General features: G+C 42.6%; 1 protein-coding gene across 3 annotated transcripts in view; it reads left to right on the top strand.

Moving 5' to 3' along the window:
* Positions 1-20,856, top strand: part of PCSK2 (proprotein convertase subtilisin/kexin type 2) — a 139,352-nt gene that overhangs the window by 21,508 nt on the left and 96,988 nt on the right. The window contains exons 1-2 of one of the 3 annotated variants that reach the window (XM_088160993.1): positions 345-689; positions 2,013-2,101. The exons of 1 other annotated variant lie outside the window; for it this stretch is intronic. In XM_088160993.1, coding sequence (XP_088017119.1) covers positions 2,078-2,101 — 24 coding nt within the window. In that variant the 5' untranslated portion in view covers positions 345-689; positions 2,013-2,077. Of the gene's footprint in view, positions 1-217; positions 690-2,012; positions 2,102-20,856 lie in introns of those variants that run through there. One more of the 3 variants, XM_014892609.2, reaches the window with a different exon arrangement.

The raw sequence follows: 20,856 nt of genomic DNA, 5'->3' as shown, positions 1-20,856 counted from the left end.
CCAAAGTCGTTCGCTCTCCCATCCCTACAGCCACCATCTCAGGGGTGTCCACCTCTCCTCGGCGACCTTCCCCCTCAGCCCCCCCGGGAGGAGCAGCGGGAGAGCTTTGGGCCGGGCTCGGCTGGAGGTAGGAGGGAGTTGGCGTGTGCAGCCGGGGGGTGCGGCTTTGTAGGGGCAGGACTGGGTGTGGAAGGTGGGAGCTAGGCGTGGGTGGGGTGCTGGCGAGGCGTGTGGAGTGCTCCAGGAGCCGCGGGGGCCGAGGCGATCCTCCCCCCATGATTGGCAGCGTGGCGCGGCCCCCCCCTCCCCCTCGGCGCCTGCTGCCCCTCGGAGCGCACATCCGCGCCGCCCGGCCGGTCCTCTCCGCGCAGCTTTCCTCTCGCCTCTGCCGCTCTCGTTTGTGTTAATTTTTTTTTCTTCCCCACCCTCCTCCCCTCCCATCTTTTGGGCGCTTCCCCTCTCGCACGCCCGCCCGGCGGGCTGTCTCCGCGGGCGCGCAGCGCGGGGCCATGCCGCCGGGGCCGCCGGTGCTCCGGGCCCCCCTCCTCCTTCTCCTCCTCCTGCACTTCCTCGGCGCCCCGACCCGCGGAGCCGTCTACACCAACCATTTCTTGGTGGAGCTGCGCGGCGGGGGCCAGGCGGAGGCCGAGCGAGTGGCTGCGGAGCACGGCTTCGGTGGGGTGCGGAAGGTAAGCCCCCCGCGCCGGGTCGGAGCGCTGCGGTGCCCTGCGGGCTGGGCTCGGAGCTTGCGGTGCCGTGCCGTGGGCATGCGGAGGCAGTGCTGCCCGCCGCTCACCTGCGGGACCCGCGTTGATTCCCGCTTCCCGAGGGGCGTTTGAGGAATAACGGCGCCAAGAGCCATTGCAAGTGCTCCTCGGCATTGGCGCAGCAGGGTGGTTGTCTTGGGCTGGAGGGAGAGCGGAGTTTCCCACATGGCAACTCGGTGCCTTTTGACTTACTATGTAAACATCCTGCGGGGCTGGGGCTGCCCCCCAGGGCTTTCTGAGCGCGGCTGGAACGGCTCGGAGCACCTGCGAGAAAATGAAAGCCTCATCTCCATGGAGAAGCATGCACACAATTTAAATAGAAGATTTCATAGAGGTTTTGACACTCAAATTTTTTTTATGCTGGTGGGCTTCTTAATATCCCTGTTATTGTCCTAGAGAAATAGGATGATCCCATGATAAGCAATGAATGCTTTTCGCTAAGGAATGTAAGCTGGGAAACTTCAAGTGCCATTGGAGGTTGTTTTTGCTCCTGAGGTTCTAGGAAATCAAACGTAGCCAGAGTGGCAGGTTCCCTCCCGGCTCCTAGAGTGTCCACCTCTGCTAGAAATCTCTCCCATTCAAATAATAATTAGACCTCTAAATAATTTAGGAGACAGTAAGACCTGGGGTGAAAACAGGGAGAGGCTGATAGAGTGCCCTGGTCAATACAGTTCCTGGTAGACTTGCTTGGAGGCGTGTGAAAGGAAAGCAGGCTGTAAATGTTCCTGCTGCTTGTTTGTTTTTTTTCTTTTCCTGGCGGTTATGCAATGACAGCCTGGTCCTGTATCCAAGGAAATGAATGATAATAGCACCCTGAACTTGGATGAATGAAATGGCTTTAAACCTCGATTTAAAAATAAAAATTAAAAAGGCGTATCAAGTGAGACTCCCTCAGATTGCCTCGTTTCAACTCCAGTGGGAGCTTGTTAGAGAAATGAGGACAAGATCATTGTTGCTGTGACCACAGCTAATTCCTGTTCTGATAAGATGCTTTTGTTTTAGGCTCACAGCCTTGTCGTGATAGTGACAGAGATGGGCTGCTGATACATTTGGGAAAGGATTAATTGTGAGGATTAGGTTTTGTTATATGAGATTTAGATACAGCTTTTTGGTCAACAGTTTTCCTCTTCTAGTCTTCCTTATTGTGCTCCCTTTCTCCTATCCTGGGGTTATCTGACTGATAAAGCCTTGTGAGGATAGGAGGGTACATTCCTGCATAGCTCAATTTCTTATGTCTTTTGCTAGATGCTTTCAAATGATCCTGTGGTCCAAGTGGGGAAGAGACGAAGAGAGAGAGAGGATTTTGTAGGATGGAGAAATGCAGCTTCTGGCCTGTAAGAATCCTCTTCTCTGTACCATGCTTCTCCCCAAGATTCCTCAGCCCCGTTAGGAGACATACAGCTTCTTCATGGAAATCAGCCTTGTAGATCATCTGAGGAGAGAGCTGGAGGGAAGTCCCTCGGATGTGCAAGAGAAAGGAGAGTACTTGCTTTCCAGGACAAGCCACGGGGGGACTGTGGACACGGATGTCTCTAGGAATGAAGCCCAGCAGAGCCATGGCGTGTTTGTGTGCGCTCATGTGGGGCAGTGAGTCCCGTACTCAGTACACAGAGTTTTCTGGGTTGTACTGCCCCAGTCCCTGAAAAGCTAGGAACCTTCCCACCCCTCCTCCCCAGCTGTAAGAGGAAATAGCACTCTGCTTTCTGCAAGGCAGTAATTTTAGGGAAGAGGAAAAGTTGGTAGGGTTTGACACTTTATTGGATGTGTTGGAGGATAGTCTGTGAGAGGTTGATAGCAATCTCTGTTCTTAACGGGGTTTGGGTGGTGATAATTGGCCACTAATAGAAGCTTGTGCCATTTATGCCAGTGGCTCTTCAGTGCTGCTGAAGAATCTCCTGTGTGTTTTGCTATCATCAGGCTTGTCTAGCAGCTCACAGTCTGCAGACTCAGCTTTCATGGCGATGCCGACAGTGCAGGAAGTTGAATGTGGCCGTATGAAGGGAAGCACGGAGCTGTTAGTGGGAAACTCTCGAGGGAAAGTACTGTGTGTAGATATTTGGATATACTGTCTAATGAAACATTAAAAAAATACCACCCCCCCCATTACATCACAAGGAGAAGTGGTCTTTTAGATACTTAAATGACACATGCTGTTTGGATGATATATTGAGTTATTTACTTAAAACAAATCCAGTTAACTTTCCCCCTATTGGATAAGAGCTGTGGACTGAAAAGAATCACCTTTATTTCAGTGCAAGGACTTTCCCAGTAAGAACACAAGAGCAGAGTCCTCTTTTTTTATTGTGTGGGAATTTAAGATGTGTATGAGAAAGATTTATTTTATGCCTGTTAGGGTATCACAGATCTCTTTTAACATGACTTTATGGGAGCTGTTTTTTAAATTATGTATTTTTAGTGCACATATCTTTTTTTCCTCAATAACAAGCAATCTCTGAGCAAGTGCATATTACATTTACTTAACAGCAGATTTCTGTAGAAGTGCATGAGAAAGCATTGCCTTTAAGATTAATGTTATGGACTGCATGATGCACTTTCTAATGGATTCTTTGGCCATGCTTCCTACCATTATTCTGAGACCACTACAAGACATCAGGTAGGCTAAATGTGGTCTTTAAATTCAGTGCTTGATGAATTGGTTAAGAAGGCTTGGTGCTTACATAAACAGATGCTTTTGTTTAGGTCTAGGATCCTAATGTGTCAAAACCAGTAGTCAGTTTTCCTTTAATCTTCCCTGAATTAATCCTGAATACAGACATCTTTGTAATGCTGATTGTGCTCTTTGATTTTTATTTTTAAAATTTGCAATTTTCAATCCATTTTTTTTGCTAAAATTGATTCTTTGTATTTTTGGTGAAACAGATGCTGTGATAAAACATTTTTTTTTCTTAAAATGGTTAGTCTTACCATCTTTGAACATTCAGGAGTTGTGAGAATGCCCCCTAATATTGTATGAACTGCAAAAAAGAACAAGTTTTTGGTTTCAATTGGTTTTTTTTTCCCCATTTGATTAATTTGCCTCTTGGCATGGCTGTCACCAGAATACATTTCTTAATGCAAGCTGAAAAAAGCTGCTTTCTGACCTTGACTTGCAATTCTCAATTAATTTCTAACAAGGAGAGTTGGAAGATGCATTTAGAAACATCTATGTGGAGATCAGAGTTTAGGCATCTCTTTCCATTTCATCAACAACAGCAAGACAATCCACGAAATGCCACCATAACTAAAAGGCTAAATATTCTGCCTCTAGTAGCATTGAGGTGAAGGGTTTTAAATAATTCACATTCAGTGGCCTCAGATTTTAAAATAAGAAAATATGGACTTGAAAACATGGAGAATTTTATGTTTATGTTGCCTAAAGCTGATCTATTTTTTTCCTTGTTGTATCACCTTATCCCTTTAAATCTTGCAAAACTCAGTCTACCTCTCACAGCTGTGACTTCTTTGCTGCCTGTTTTTTGCTTAGGAGGCTGCTGGTTGAGGACTAGGCTTTGTGAAACCAACCAGTAATTTTTTGGTGAAACACTGTGAGCATTCAGGTTTTCTTGTTTGTTTTCTTTATTCCTTTACATTGAATAAATACAGACTTATGAAAGCAAAACTTAACAGATGAAGAAGCTATATTTCTTACTGCAGCAACCCATTTTCCTGCATTTAGGCTGGGAGCCTGTGAGCTGGGAGTTGATATGACATGGAAGGCAGACCAAGAGGCAGGATAATAAGTTGCAGCCTTGGGAGTGCTTTGCTGGGATTTCTGTCAGGGATTCCGAAGATTTCATTCATTCATTTCACATACTAAAACCTTAAAATGCCCTCCTGTGCTGATCAACCTCTAAATCTGGAAAATAGGTGTTTACCTTGCTTTTTTTTTTTTTTTTTTTTTAGTACTTTGTGTTCTGCTTTGGATGCATAAACAGCTCCAGAAGCAAACACTGACTAACTTGGAACAATAAAAAAAAAATCCTTGTTAATTAAATGTAATCAATTATGCACACGAAAGCTGTAAATTATCGAGAAGATCTGTAAACCACAGGTTCAAGCACATCTGTAACCAATTTTCTGTAAAGCTTCTTCTCTAGCAGAGACTCAGACTGTTTGTTGGTGGTGAGTGTTCTGTTTGAACTATAAATTAATTACCTTGTCAGATTTTACACTTGAGTGTAAAACAATAAGGTCAGTGTCCCCTACTGTAGATCCCGACTGTAATTGATTCATTACTGTTTTAAATATGTGGTGTAATCGTTTCTTGGCAAAACATGCAGATTAAACCTTACCTTTACAGATTTTTGTTTTGTTTCCTGAACTACAGCTCAGTAAACAGACTTACGGAATTCTGGCTGTTTATAAAGCTGCCTGCATTTATAATTCTATTTATTCCATATTGTTTGGACCCCTTTGCAAAATAAAACATGTGGTAGAGACCCAGGAACTGCATCACCAGTGCAGTTCTTTTTTTCACTTGTTTTGGTTTTTGTTTTTTTTTTTTAATGTTGCAGTCTAATGGGGAATGTACAATTATTGGTTTTCATTTACATTATATTTAGTTTTGCCAGTGTCAAGGAGAAAACATGTAAGAAGTGGACAGCATTCCCTGAGTGCTGTGATCCCAGCATATCAGGACTGAACGTGTGCTCTGTACTAGCCTATCTCTTGCCACCTAGCCCCATCAGTCAGTCTGGGGTCTCCTTCCTTCTGCCCAGTTAGCTTTCTTGAGGATGACTCTTCCGTACGGGTATGTGAATTGCCTCTGTATGTTTGACGTTTGGGATCCCATATACTGTAGCTCTGTCCGTGGTCCTACTGAAAGCTCTCATTCTTCTAGGGAGGCTTTTCAAATGCTGAAAGCCGTCTGAGCTCCCTTACTGAGAGACAATATGGGCACCTATGTTAACATGCCCAGAATTGAATCTGTCCTCTGACCTTCGTCTGCAGAGCTGTGCAGCAAGGGGAAAACTGTTTATTGCAAGAGTCCCCTTCTCTGAAGACTTGGGTTTTTGCATCAGGCTGGATGGACAGATCTTAGTATCATGCCTAACCAGACCCAGATGGTTTAGGGTACTGCAAATGAGGGAGGGCAGTTTGTGAGTTTAAATCCAGATTGCAGTCTTAGACCTAAAGAAATTATCAATTCACTTCCAGCTTGAAATGCTTCCTTCTGAGATCCTGTGGCATCCTTGGCATTTGTTTGTTAGCAGGCAAATGGTCCCAGACACTGAGTCTGCTGCTTGGCTCCTTCAGAAAAGAACTAGAGGTGTTTGAATTTGTGTTATCTTTTTGAAAATCCAACTGTTGTGTGAAAGTGAAAGATAGCCTTCTATCTTCTTCACAAAACATGACAGCTGACAAGATGTAAGACCCTACCAACTCTTAGGAAAACTTTCACTGTTGTAACTATACTGATGTGGTTAAAGTGAGGAAACAAACCAATTGCAGTGTAGGAGTACTGGCATGTTTAACTCATTCCGAGTCAGAACCATATTAGCAGAAATTTAATTTCCACTGGGGCTTTCAACAGTAAGACCATGTTGATTTCAATAAAACAAACAAACAAAACCAAGCTAAAGCAACAACATAAGAGCTTCTAGACTTCCTGGAATAGTTATGCTGGTAATACTTACTGCTTAGTGAAGCTAAAAAGAAGTTTGCGTGTGACCCTTGACCTCATCCATCTATGGACTTGTTCAATTAAAATTGATACATGCAACTCAAGTCTCAAACACTTGTAATAAAGCAGTTGTAAAGTTGCTGAAACATAGGTAGAATTTATCCAGTAGATAGTTTCCATTAGTAAGCTCTGAGAAATGTCCATTTCCAGACAGAAAATTCTCTGAGCTGGAAATCAAGCCAAATTGTTAAATGAATGATAAATTCTGCCAGTTCTTACTAAAATATTATAGCTGGGAAACCCTTTTGTGCAGTTCCAGTCCACAGAATGGGTGAGTAGTTTCTGTGTGAGCAGTAGTAGCAAATTCAGTGCAGTTAATAGGTGTAAAATTTACTTTTGTCCTGCAGTGTTATTCTAGTCATCAGAAGCCGTGTTCTTCTTTATTTCTTTTTTTTTTTCCCTTTCCAACTTTTTCAGATAATTAAATGGGTCAGGTCTCTACAGGATGCTGCTGCGTGGTGGCTGTAAATATTGCAGTGAGCAGCCCGACACTTCCATGGCCTCTGGCAGGAGGAAGCTGAACTGCTCAAGTATTTGTCAAAGTTTAGTGTGTTGCTCTTGTAAATCAAGGTGAGCTCTGCATTTAACTCTCATGAGTTCGCTGAAAAAGCAAAGATTTGATTTCAGCTCAGCAGGCTCAGGCCGTGTTTTGCAACAGAAAGCACTGTTCCAGAGAGAGCTGAATTCGGTGTGTGCAGTGTGAAATTCTGAGTGGCCACAACACACAGTTTATCATGCAGTTTGAAATATAGTTTGCTCATAGATTTATGACAGTAGCTCAGCAGTGTAACTCAGCTGCACTGGCTGTGTTCAGCAAGTAGCAGGAGCTTGGACTTAAAAATGAAATTACAAGCTTGGCAACTCTCTCCATTTATATAAAATATAGACTGATTGTAAATAAATGAATAGAGTAGTGATAGCTCTTTCACAAAGAGTGAACTGGGACATTGTCCTGTATTACCTACCTTCTCAAACAAAACTTCTGTGCAAATGTTCAATTTTTGACTACTTTGTCCACAGAAAGCAAATGGAAATAGTGACCTTGGTGTTTACATCAAACCAGTGGCAAATGTGTCCCAGACACTTGTGACTGAACTAGATTATTTGTTTACCAGGTGAATAAGTTGGTAATATGTCAGAACGGCTTTCTCCAAAGAACCAATCTGTGAAAACCTGAAACCTAGAAAATAGATGTTTAAATATGATTGTGATGATGTAGAGAAATGTGCTCTTTCAGATAATTGTTTGATACCAAACTAGAGCCAGAGAGGTAAATCTCTTCCTTATATGGACAGTAAAAGAGATGGAATATAGCCTCTCCTTTCCTGATGACTTCTTTCTACCTACTCATCCTTTATGAAAAGCCAGTGAAACGGAGGAGTGTGATTCTGAAATCTGCTCTGTGGGTGAGTACTGTCTCTGTCACCTACTGTGCAACACCAAGTGCAGCAAGAGCTTCTTTTTAAGGCTTTTAGCTGCAGCCAAGATATGGTGAATCAGCTATAACCATGACTGTTGGATTCCCATCAGTCCCATGGGATGCCTCCCTGTATCGATTAATTTTAGAACTGTGTTTCAACTGAATTTAGCTACTTAGAAGTTATTTTGAGCCAGTTGTAAAGTGGAACTGTCAGTTCAGAATTTGGAAAGAATTTGGAAGAATTGGCTGCTAACATGTATGGAATGGTGGTCGTGGATTATGACACCATCATCTTGACAGCATTTCCGTATTATTTTTCATATTGCCATTAAAACTCCCAAACTTTACAGGCAAATGTACTTTTCATCTCTTAACTGTGAAACTATTCAGTTTCTCCTACAATTAAGATGTAGTTCAGAATAGAACTATGTCAGAAAAGCAAGTGGATTTTTTTCTCATTAAATCCTTTTCCCCCCTTCTAACTGAACATATATTATTCATGTTAAATATATTATACCTTGCTAGAGAAACCAGTTTTTCAGTCTTTAAAGGCTAAAACGCTGAGTGATTAATTAAAACCCTATATTTTCCTTGCTTGACTAATGTCATAGGAGCAAGATAACATATAAGCATATGCTGGATGGAAAACAAATTCTGCCAGCAGTAAACTTCCATCATTTATTAATTGGCAGTAAAAGACTTATTTCACAGCTGCCTGAAAGGTCAGTGAGGGAGGCCCTGGGAGGAAGGGTAAGAGGTGATGTTGCTGTTTGCTTTCCTTTCTCATCATTATTGCTAGGTTTAAGTCATCCTTTGTCTTCCCTCTACCACAGAGCTCTTGACCCCACTCAGAGCAGTTGCTCCTTGTTGTGAAGTGACCATTATGCTGTTGTGTGAAGAACTAACAGGAGCTCTTTCCAGGTTGTAGAGGCATGAGCAAAGGATTTGCCTCTGACCTGATCTTGTGAAGATTATTGTCTATGGCTTCCTGCCAGCAGAATCAAGAAACCTTACAAAAATAAGGAAAACAGCAGTGTTCCAAAATGTTCTTTTTTTCTTGGCTCTGCTGAAAATGTTTTTCTTGAAGCTTCCTTCCCCTGCTTTTCTCAAGCCTACTACCTTATGTTAAAAAATGAAAGAAGAAACAGTATGACCCTCCTGTCCTTCTGTCCTTTAATGTCACAGTTTTATTTCTAAATGTTACCCATCGGTTTATCTCCCACAAAGCACATATTTTTCTCAAGGAACTGACTGCTTCTGTGGCAACTGGAAGATTTTTTCAGTGTGGTGTAATAAAAGAAACCTCTCTGTGAAGCGCTTTCTGTCTATCAGCTCTTGCTTGGCAGCCTAGCATTAAACAGACACGGAGTAAAAATGGAAGAGTAAAGGTTTTGAATTGCGAGAAGTCAGATCTTCTTAAAGTGTCGGTAAGAGCTAGCATCCTTGCATTAGAGTAATTTACATCTGTGCTTTCTTGAGTAGCTCTTGTCAGTAACCAACTAATTTTGCTCTGAGTTGCTCCTATAGCTCTACTTCATTCAAGCTTGAGTTCCTGACTCTGCTTTTAGATGCTGCATGAGCTGAGCACTTGCACACATGTTTATGTGAACACAGACTTAAAAATAATGCTGAAGTGCCTTACTGAAAATCAGGATTTCAGTTTAGCAATGTCTTGCCCCTTCATCCATGAGGTTTAAGTATCGGTAATTGGTGTCTGGGGCACACTGCATCTTAATGTTGTTTTTTAAATTGCAAACTTTAGCTCATGGCTTTTATCTGTTTCTGGAGCTGATGTGACTCCAGGCTCCTGTGTGACAATAGTAGTCAACCTGTTTGGTTACATGCTTAAAAGGAGAGATGGGCTGTAAATCAGGAGTGAGGCAAAGTGGCTTTTTGTAAGCAGTGCTAACTGCTGTCAACAATATTGGTCTGTCTCAGAAGTTTACCGTGGTCATTTAAATTCACAGACTAATTAGAATCAAAATGTTTATGGGTTTTCTCTGAGGAAGATATACTGATAGGAAGAAGAGATTTCCATCTTATATTGCGTAAATATATTACAACATTTAACAAATATATGTTGCTAAGGAGGTGCCTGATTGCACATAGATATATTATGTGTGTAGATATACCCATTAACGTGTTTGCAATCGCGCTTGGAATTTTACATTTGAGAGTTTTATGTCACAGTCTACGGTGCTGTGCAACCATTAATTAAATGAATCCTATCAATAGATAAAATAACTAAACTAGTACGTATAAGAGTATGCCATTTTACATGGGAAGCAACTGAAAGAAGAATATTACAGCTCTAATTGCCCAAGATTCTCCTAATATAAGAAGATACTGAAACTCATATCTTTGGAGATTTAGTTCTGGCTCTGTCCCAGAGCAGAGTTGCTACCATGTGAAGCAAGACCAGAGAGGGAAATAGCAAAGGAAATGGTCATGGGTTGAATGATCTTGGAGAGAAGGTCGTTTGAGGTGTGAAAACTTTTACAGAATATTAACATCTTGAGAGATGCTTTGAAAACACAGCAGAACGTCAAAAAAGTGACAGGATACCTTGACGAGCTCCATTGCTCCAATCAGGAGAAAGACATAGCCAAAATTTTATTCATCATTGTCAATAAAATGTAGAACTGGCAAAGCCACTTCTGGTTTACCATCCTTCCCCCCCCTCCCCTTTATCCTTACAGCACTGTCTGCTTCAGACTAAATGAGTTATGGTTAATTAACTGAGTCAAGTACTGACCAACTGTCTCTAAAGAATGTCTGCGGTCTGATTTCTGTTTGGCTTCTTTTCTCATTTTTGTTTGTTTAGGTTTAGGGGGGAGGGACTGTATGTTTATTTTCTTTTGTTTTGTTCGTTTGTTGTTCTTTTGTTTTGTTTTAAGGGATTGGAGGTGTTTTTGTATTGTTTTAATGGGATGGTAAAATTCTCCCAATTTGTGTAAAAAAATATTTTGTATTACACATACTTGCTTTAATAAGATTTAATTGATTCACCTTCTGATGAAATAATATTTACTTAATTATTCTAAATGATGTGTATGTTTATCTGTTGTTTGTGAGGTTGTTATGGAGTTGTGTAGCTGAATGATTGGAGAGGTTGTCTCCTTTTCCCAGTGGTCATTTGTTGCTGCTAAAAATGACAACACAATTGGTAGATGCTCCCAGTAACTTTTTCGGTGCTGAACTCCAGAATTTTTTCTGGTGCCCAGGGCTTAACTGAGGGCGCTCCTCTTGCGCACACACACACGCACACAACATTTATGTAAGAGGACATAATGATGATTGCTCAGCCTTCACTTCAGCCTGCCAGCCAAACAATAATAATCACCTACTCCAGGTAATTGCAATCTGGATAACCTAGACAGTCTAATTTGAGGGCTGGTGTATAAGCAACAGCATTCTCCTCGAAATCTGTGAAGTATCTTGCTTTCAATAGGGCATGTGGTAGAATTGATAATGCTGTTTACAGTGACTGGGGAGTAACAGATAAAATTCTCTAAACTGCACAGATCCATTCCCATAACCGTTTTTAAAGTGCCAAATGGCTTCTCCAATTCACTGATAAAACTATCAGCAAATCCAGAGTATTGTCACAGATGACTTGTATGACTTTATGGGCTTGCAGATGGAGCTCTTCAGTGACAAACTTAACAGTGATACAGATACAGTAAAACCTTACACCTGTGTGATTCATTCAATTGCAGATCAAATTCCATATATCACAAACTTGTAACCAAACCAATGGAGCAGTGTTCTGTAAGTGCTTGGAAGCACTGGGTGGGGTAATGTAACAGCAAAACTGATGAGAAAATGACAATAGCCATTTAATATCAGATTTGATGTACCTGAACAGCAGTGCTTCTCTTACAGACTTCAGAGTGAAAGAGCTCCTAGGGCTCAGATCTTCTTGTATTTTAACATTTTATCACATCAGATAAGTGAGATAAATCATGCTTTGAAAGGGCTTCTTTTTCTTTTGCCGTGAATTGTACAGGGCATTCAGATGAATTCCACGTGGACAGATTGGACATGTAAGTGTAATAGCAGTCCACAACTGATTCAGTTTCTTTCATTTACTTCCAGGTTTTTATTAAATACCTCATGTGCTACTGAGGAGACTGTTTAACCTTGTTCTTGCTGCATGCAAGAGGGACTAGGCTAAAGGCTTTGTTTTATCCTTTTGGATAAAATAAAATCCAAAGGCATATATTCTGCAAGGTCTTTGGACATCACTTTTGACTTTACACTGTTTGCAGAGGAAAAGATATTTCGCTGTGGGGGTGGGGAAACCTTTCAGAAACCATTGGAAACTACTTCTGCTGACTTGAGAAGATGTAATAGAACTTTTAAAGCAGGGTTGCTGTATTCTCACAGAATAACCACTCTTCTAAATAAGAGTAACATGTGGCCTTGTTATCATGTGTATTACAATATTTCCATTGACTTTTGTACCTCTCTACTTTTTCTTGGTCTCTTCTTACTGCCACCACTTGTTCCTTTAAGAGATGGTTGGCGCTTTATATGAAACAGAGCTAAAACCACACGAAAAATGTCTAAGTCAGGCATTTACAAATTACTTTGTAAGAGAATGTTTCACTTTGTGTTAATGAATTGATTTCATGAGGATGATCTGATGATGTTTTAATACAAAATTTACCTTTTGGGACTGCTGAAGCTATGGCTATAACACCTGCACCTGCCAGATGTGCCAAGAGGAGCAGATTAGATTTTGGTGGAGGCAGCTGGCTAAGACACAGGTACAATGAGAACTGAGCAAGGAAGACTGAATCATCTTTGTGGCTGTTTGGAGCTTGCACAGAACCGTGGCTCCACCTGAGATCCTTATTTTGAGCCTTTGAAGTAATTATAGCACACAAATGAGAAAGTGTGAAATCCTTGCCAGGGGCCGTGGGGACACAGTGGACTGGATTTCATGTTGAGTGATCTCTGGTGCAGCTTTAGTCCACTGTGCTATTTCACATTTCTCTGCCAATGTTTGAATTAATCCTTTCATGTTCGTGCTTTGTTCTGTATCATTTCGGTGCCTGAGGCTGCCTGTGTTTCTAGCTGGCTCTTCTCTTACATGGCCCTCGTCCCTAAAGTGAATGAGGGCTTTTGACTTCAGACCAGGCTGTGTATTTAAAGGTAAAATGGTTTCTAATGCTAATTGAGGTGAGGGAAAATTAGAGTTTAAAAAGTTATATTGAATATTTATAAGCATCCTCAGTGCATTTGGTGAAACTGGGATGAAAAGGTTTCTAATTTCTGCTGCGAGGTACTTCGTTGCGCTTCACTTACAATGGTAACTGAAGGTGTGAGGCCTGTGGATACATGTTTTTTGTACTGGATTTAGGTCATATTTTCTGTTGGTCTAATTACTGAGCAGTAATGGGATGAAAGAGCTCACCTATGTCAATTTATGTTTCTTTTCAAAGTCAGGAGGGATGCTTGGGCAGTGCTTGGACCCTTGGGGAAAGATGTTTTGTGTTATACTTTAAAAAATAAAAAATTATATTAAAATTATTATTTGGGATATGGGTATATATTTTTTCCTTTAGCACCAGTGTTTGTTTGAACTCTCACATCTATGGCCACAAATTCATACTAAGGCAGGCAAGGAGTTCTGGGGAGGGTCTTTGTTAGCCTGGCTGAATGAGGGCTTTCTGTGAATCAGCATTCACTGACACATCCATTTATGCTGAGTTTTGGTGACCAAAGAAGGCAGTAACTTGCTATAAATTGCCCTTCACTTGTATTTATAAATTATTTTGCTCAAAAGAAAGTTGTTGCAGACTTGTCCCCATTAGTAACTTGGGAGAGGAACCTTAACAAAAGATTAAAGTAAACTGGTTTTAGAATATTACAGTACTAGGGAGAAATCATTGGAAATGATGCACAAAAGCCAGCAGTATACTGTAGGGATTCTGTACTATGTGAAACAGTGTAAAAGGCAGTATGGGAAGACTGGGCAGAGATAGTTCCCATTAAAACAAGAGAGGGCAATCCAGGTTGTTCTTAAGCTTTTTGTGGGCACCATAATGTATGCAGAGCTCTGTAGCCAGGCAGTAAAATGTGATGTTGAAGATTAGGAGCCAATGAAATTTGATGTTAAAGGTAAGCCATGGAACCAATGTTCATCTTTATTTTTCTATTGTATATTACCTCTTGAAACTAGTGATAGGCCGTGAATGCTGGACCTCTCCCTGAGAGCCAGATAGAGTATTGATGCCACTGGCAGCTTTATTTGGCTAGGATATTTTCTTAAGAATTTATTGTTGCTTCATAATACCTTTGCTAGATGGGCTTTTCTGGTCAGGAGATGCTGTTGTTTTCAGTGTTAGCTCTGCCCAAGGTGGTTTCGGTTGCCGCAGTTTTAGAATGAGGAAGAGTATCTGATTTTAGTCTTTCTGTGGCTTTTCTTTAAACTTCTGCACAGCTTGGCAGCTGATATTGATTTCCTTTGCTTTGTGATAGGCAAAACTGCAACTGGTTTCACTGTACATATTGTTCAAGGCAAGACCAAGAAAGAAGGGCCGTTTGATTTTCTCTGTCAAGTAGACAAGATGGGATGGGAACCATGTGTGCTGCCCCATCCTAGATCAGGTATCTCTGAGGAACAGGCTGCTTTATACCTGACTTTTCCTTCTCAGAGCAGTTGAGGGCTCAGCAGTGGACTGTGTTTTTCTCCCTTTCAGTACCAGGGAATGGCATCTCTCAGGAGCAATGCCTGGGACTGGCAGGGGAGAATTGTAGCTGCGTGTTTACAGCCCTTCCTCCCAGCAGCACGGAGTCACTCTGTTTTCTTTCTGGGGAAAGACTGTACGAGAGTGCAGAGAACCATTAATTTAGCTTACTTATTTTTATTTCAGTAATAATTACACCTCAACTTCTGTGGTTCAGCAGTAGCCTGAGAGCAGCTAAGATACCTCAGATGTATTGGTGCTAAAACTGTGGGCAATATGAAACTTTTCCTCCTTCTTTCCATACCAAATGGTACACGCTAGCCATTTTCATAGAATCATGGATTGTTAAGGTTGGGAAAGACCCTAAGTTCATCAAGTCTATTTTGCTTTCAGTTAAGCCTCTTTTATTGAAAGAGTTTTTCTTCCCTGCATTTAGTTGATCACTGAATTTTTAAAAGTTAATTTCTGGTCCACATCCTTCAGGAAGAGAGTTAAATACATTTCATCTTTGCTTCAGAAAGTGTTATTAATAACCACAAAGAGGCTGCAAATATGAAGAAAAGGAGGAGACAGGTGGATATAAAATGTTTTGCTCTACTTGCTTTTTTTGTATTTGTAATTCTGGTTTTGCTTGTATATATTTTTCACCAGTACTCTTATACAAATACTGCAAGTAATGAAGTGCTTGTAATTCCTGAGATTCTGAAAGTCGTGCCTTGTAATGGACAATATTTATACATCAAGGCAGTAAGTAGGCCCATTTCTAATTCTAAATAATCCTCCTCAGTTGAATGTTAAAGTGCTATCCAGTAATTAGTTATCTTACTTAATTGTTTTTTTTTTTTGAAGGCAGGAAGCTTTGCTTTTGTCTTACAAAAAGAACCTGAGCCACCAGGCTGAGTGCATTGTTGTTCCATGGCACACGCTGAGCCTGCTGTTGCCAGAATAGGAATTTTACTCCATAACAATTCCAGTTTTACAGCTGCAGCATTACAGAGCAGATACTGCTGATGACACTTTGGAGTCTTTATGTACAGGAGATCTGTATTCATTTCACTTCATTATTTGCACGGTTCATTTCACTATTATTTCCTTTGCTTTAGCTCCAAATCAAGAGAGATTTCCTGGAGTAGCTGACAGTGGGAATGTAAATCCTGCTGTGAGCTACCTGTCCCCTCCATTTGGTTGTGGCCAAGATGTTACTGGCTTGGTAGCAGGAGTCCCTCAGAATTGGAAGTTTCATTCATTGCTTGTGGTATTCACAGATCTCAGTGCAAAATCCTCATCAAAGCTTGATATTTTAGGCCCTTTCCCTGATGTCTAGTTTCTAATATGTATATGTTCATTGATTTCAAGGATTTACTGCAGAGTTTAGATTCTTCCTGAAAAGTGCTTGGTTTCTGCTATTAATTATTCACAATTCACAGTGCTGGATCACATAATCTTTCAGGTATTGCCTCTCTAAGCTGTTGTCCTGGGTTTCCCCCTCTAGGTTTAATTGATCCAGTGTGAAAAACCATGTGAACCTGTCCTGGGGTACAATGCAAAAATGTGTATTCTATCACCATCTGTTAAAATGTGGGAGGGGTGGTGATCCTTATCTCTGTGGGAGATATCCTCTGCTGATGTGCCATCTGATAAGATCGGGGATGATCATCGTTATCTATTCACAACCCATCCTTCCTCCAGAAGATATATTCTGTTAATGGGCCATTAAGTCCTATTGTGTGACTGATAAGATTACATCATCCCATTGGGAGATGCCCCAGCCAGGGGCAGGAGCCAAGCCTTTCCTACCTAGATAAAAAACTGGGGTTTGGGATCCCAGAGGAAAGTCGGACCTTTTCCACATCATCGCTGGATCTTCGGAGGAAAACTGCACCTTCTACAGGAGCACTGCTTCAACAGAACCACATCTGTCATCCAGGAGGACTGCAGCCACCATTCATAGGGACTGCTACCAACACCCTGACTGACAGGGTGTCAGATTGTATTTCTGACTGTGTTGGTGGTTGTTTCTTTTATATTATTGCATGTATTTCATTTTTTCTCTTTTCTCCTATTAAATTGTATTACTGACTTGGAGTCTCGCACTGGTTTTACTTTCAAAGCAACACATTAATTGGCGCCCAACGTGGGGCACGAAGGGTACTGAGGAAAGTCAGTATTACAATTTTGTTTTCACCATGATTCTCAACATGCTTACATGGGTTTTATATCTTGCTCTCTATATTTTTCCACACATGGGGAACTATCTGCCAGCTGTAATGCTCCTGTGTAGACCAGGATATGGTATAAAAATTGCTTTACTGGCCTATTATGTCTACTGCATGATAACCTCTGAGGCAATGAACATAATCCGGAATATATACTTGACTTTGTTTGCTTGTCCTAGTCTAGGTTGCTACATCTGGAGTTTTAACAATCACACCCAGCCCTTGGGGAGAGGGAGGGGTAAAGGATGATTTTTTCCAATCTTTCCGGCCTGATACAGTAGTTTTTGGAAATGTTGAGTTCCCGCTGGATGCTAAGGACAGCATAATATTGTTGTTAGTTCTGCTTTGTCTCCTCTGCACAGCCTTTACAGCCTACAACATGCTTAGAAACAAAACACTACATGGCGTATTGATGTACATTCTTGAGGAAGAGGAAAAAAGAAACAAATCAACTTCGTCCACAACTGCACAGAATGTCACAAAGAGGAGAAGAACCAAACAAAAAGCAACAGTGTCCGTGTCTACGCAGACTGCCACAGAGGAGGAAAAAGACAGAAGCACCATCAGCATCTCCACACAAACCATCACTGAGCCAGAACAGCCTAGACCAGTAGCAGTTGCCCCCGTTCAGAAGAAGAAATCAAAGAGCAAATCAGTTCGCATAGTGACTGACGAGGACGTGGCAGGACCTTCGCACCCAGCAGAAGTGACAGAGCCAGAGATCATCACTCGCTCTCTATCCCTGGGTGAGCTGCGTGACCTGCGGAGGGAATTCACCCACCAGACAAATGAGTCCATCTTGACCTGGCTGCTCCGCATCTGGGACGCTGCAGCCAATGACACCATTCTGGATGGAAGTGAGGCCAGGCAACTGGGATCTCTGTCCCGGGATGTGGTCATTGACCAGGGGATTGGGAGAACCCAAGAAACTCTCAGCCTCTGGTGGCGACTGCTGACAAGTGTGAAGGACAGATACCTTTGTAAAGAAGATCTTCAGGTGCACCAAGGAAAATGGAGCACAATAGAACAAGGTATCCGATGCCTGAGGGAATTGGCCGTGCTGGAGATCATTTTCTCAGAAGAAGAACGATTTCCACTGGGGCCCGGAGCAGCAGCAAGCCTTCGCCCAGATCAAGCAAGAGATTGCTCATGCAGTAGCCCTTGGCCCAGTCAGGACGGGACCAGATGTGAAGAACGTGCTCTACTCTGCAGCCGGGAACCATGGTCTGTCCTGGAGCCTGTGGCAGAAGGTGCCTGGTGAGACTCGGGGTCAACCACTGGGATTCTGGAGCAGAAGCTACAAAGGATCTGAAGCCAACTACACTCCCACAGAGAAGGAGATCTTGGCCGCCTATGAAGGAGTTCAAGCTGCCTCAGAGGTGATTGGCACAGAAACACAACTCCTCCTGGCACCCCGACTACCAGTGCTGGGCTGGATGTTCAAGGGAAAGGTGCCTTCCACACATCACGCCACTGACACCACATGGAGCAAGTGGATTGCTCTCATCACTCAGCGCGCCCGTATTGGGAATCCAAATTGCCCTGGGATTCTGGAAATAATTACAAACTGGCCTGAAGGTGAGACTTTTGGATTGTCTTCTGAAGAAGAAGAGGAGCAAGTGGCACGTGCTGAGGAAGCCCCACCATATAATGAGCTACCGGAGACTGAAAGACGATATGCCCTCTTCACTGATGGTTCCTGCCAAATTGTAGGCACTAACCGGAAATGGAAAGCTGCAGTATGGAGCCCCACACGACAAGTTGCACAAGCTACCGAGGGACAAGGTGGATCGAGTCAGGTCGCAGAGCTAAAAGCCATCCAGTTGGCTTTGGATATTGCTGAACGAGAGAAGTGGCCAAGGCTCTATCTCTACACTGACTCATGGATGGTAGCTAATGCTCTGTGGGGATGGCTGGATCGCTGGAAAAAGGCCAACTGGCAGCACAGAGGGAAACCCATATGGGCAGCTGAGATTTGGCAGGACATTGCTGCCCGAGTAGAGAAATTGACCATAAAGGTTCGACACGTGGATGCACATGTACCCAAAAGCTGGGCTAATGAAGAACATCACAACAACGAGCAGGTGGACCGAGCTGCCAAAGTGAAAGTATCACAGGTGGATCTAGACTGGCAGCACAAGGGAGAGTTGTTCCTGGCTCGATGGGCCCATGATGCCTCTGGTCATCAGGGGAGAGATGCAACATACCAATGGGCCCGTGACCGAGGGGTGGACCTTACCATGGACAGTATCTCACAGGTCATCCACGACTGCAAGACCTGTGCCGCAATCAAACAGGCCAAGCAGGTGAAGCCTCTGTGGTATGGTGGACGATGGTCGAAGTACAGGTATGGGGAGGCCTGGCAAATTGACTACATCACCCTTCCCCAAACCCGCCAGGGCAAACGCTATGTACTGACCATGGTGGAAGCAACTACTGGATGGTTAGAGACCTACCCTGTGCCTCATGCCACTGCCCGGAACACCATCTTGGGCCTAGAAAAACAAGTCCTTTGGAGGCATGGTACCCCTGAGAGAATTGAATCAGACAACGGAACCCATTTCAAGAACGGCCTTATCAACACCTGGGCCAAAGAACATGATATTAAATGGATATATCATATGACTTATCATGCACCAGCTGCCGGGAAAGTTGAACGGTGTAATGGACTCCTTAAGACTACTTTGAAAGCACTTGGTGGTGGAACCTTCAAAAATTGGGAAATGACCTTGGCCAAAGCCACCTGGATGGTTAACACCCGAGGGTCCGTCAACCGAGCCGGTCCTGCCCACTCTGAACCCCTGCACACAGTGGATGGGGACAAGGTCCCTGTGGTACACATGAAAGGTATTTTAGGAAAGACTGTTTGGATTAATCCCACCACAGGCAAAGGCAAACCAATCCGTGGGATTGTTTTTGCTCAAGGACCTGGTTGCACTTGGTGGGTAATGCAGAAAGATGGGGAAACCCGTTGTGTACCGCAAGGAGACCTAATTTTTAGTGAGAACTGTATGTAAGGTTTCATTTCGTATTATATATTTGTAAGAGGGTATTGGTTTAGGTGTGATGTAGATGGTAATAGAATAAGGGGTGGATTATGTCCTGGGGTACAATGCAAAAATGTGTATTCTATCACCATCTGTTAAAATGTGGGAGGGGTGGTGATCCTTATCTCTGTGGGAGATATCCTCTGCTGATGTGCCATCTGATAAGATCGGGGATGATCATCGTTATCTATTCACAACCCATCCTTCCTCCAGAAGATATATTCTGTTAATGGGCCATTAAGTCCTATTGTGTGACTGATAAGATTACATCATCCCATTGGGAGATGCCCCAGCCAGGGGCAGGAGCCAAGCCTTTCCTACCTAGATAAAAAACTGGGGTTTGGGACTCGAGGGCAGACCTTTCTACTGGATCCCAGAGGAAAGTCGGACCTTTTCCACATCATCGCTGGATCTTCGGAGGAAAACTGCACCTTCTACAGGAGCACTGCTTCAACAGAACCACATCCGTCATCCAGGAGGACTGCAGCCACCATTTATACGGGCTGCTACCAACACCCTGACTGACAGGGTGTCAGATTGTATTTCTGACTGTGTTGGTGGTTGTTTCTTTTATATTATTGCATGTATTTCATTTTTTCTCTTTTCTCCTATTAAATTGTATTACTGACTTGGAGTCTCGCACTGGTTTTACTTTCAAAGCAACACAGAACCGTAAAATACCCGAGTTCCTCAAAGATTACTGGGATAACTGTGGAAATAGTGGAATAATCTTAGTCATGACTTTGTCCATAAGTCTGGTCATTATTATACTAATTGCAATTGCTTATAGTCAAACTTGAATACACCAGCTTTAAAAGGTTACTATATACAATATTGCTTCATGCCAAGAGGTTCTAGAAACTAACCTTATGTGGAAAATAAATAGCAAATATCTGTTATATGCTTCCAGATATCTTTAAAATTGCTTAGGCCAATCCTTAATGGAAGAGTATCAAGATCAATATTTGACTGTATTTGACTTTAATGGTTGATATTGAAATAAAAGGAAGAAAAGTAGCCTGATT

The sequence above is a fragment of the Sturnus vulgaris genome, chromosome 3, assembly GCF_052056855.1.
Source record: "Sturnus vulgaris isolate bStuVul1 chromosome 3, bStuVul1.hap1, whole genome shotgun sequence".
NCBI classification, from domain to species: Eukaryota; Metazoa; Chordata; class Aves; order Passeriformes; family Sturnidae; genus Sturnus; species Sturnus vulgaris.
Note: the sequence above shows the minus strand (reverse complement) of the source record. Positions and strands in the feature narration are given on the sequence as shown.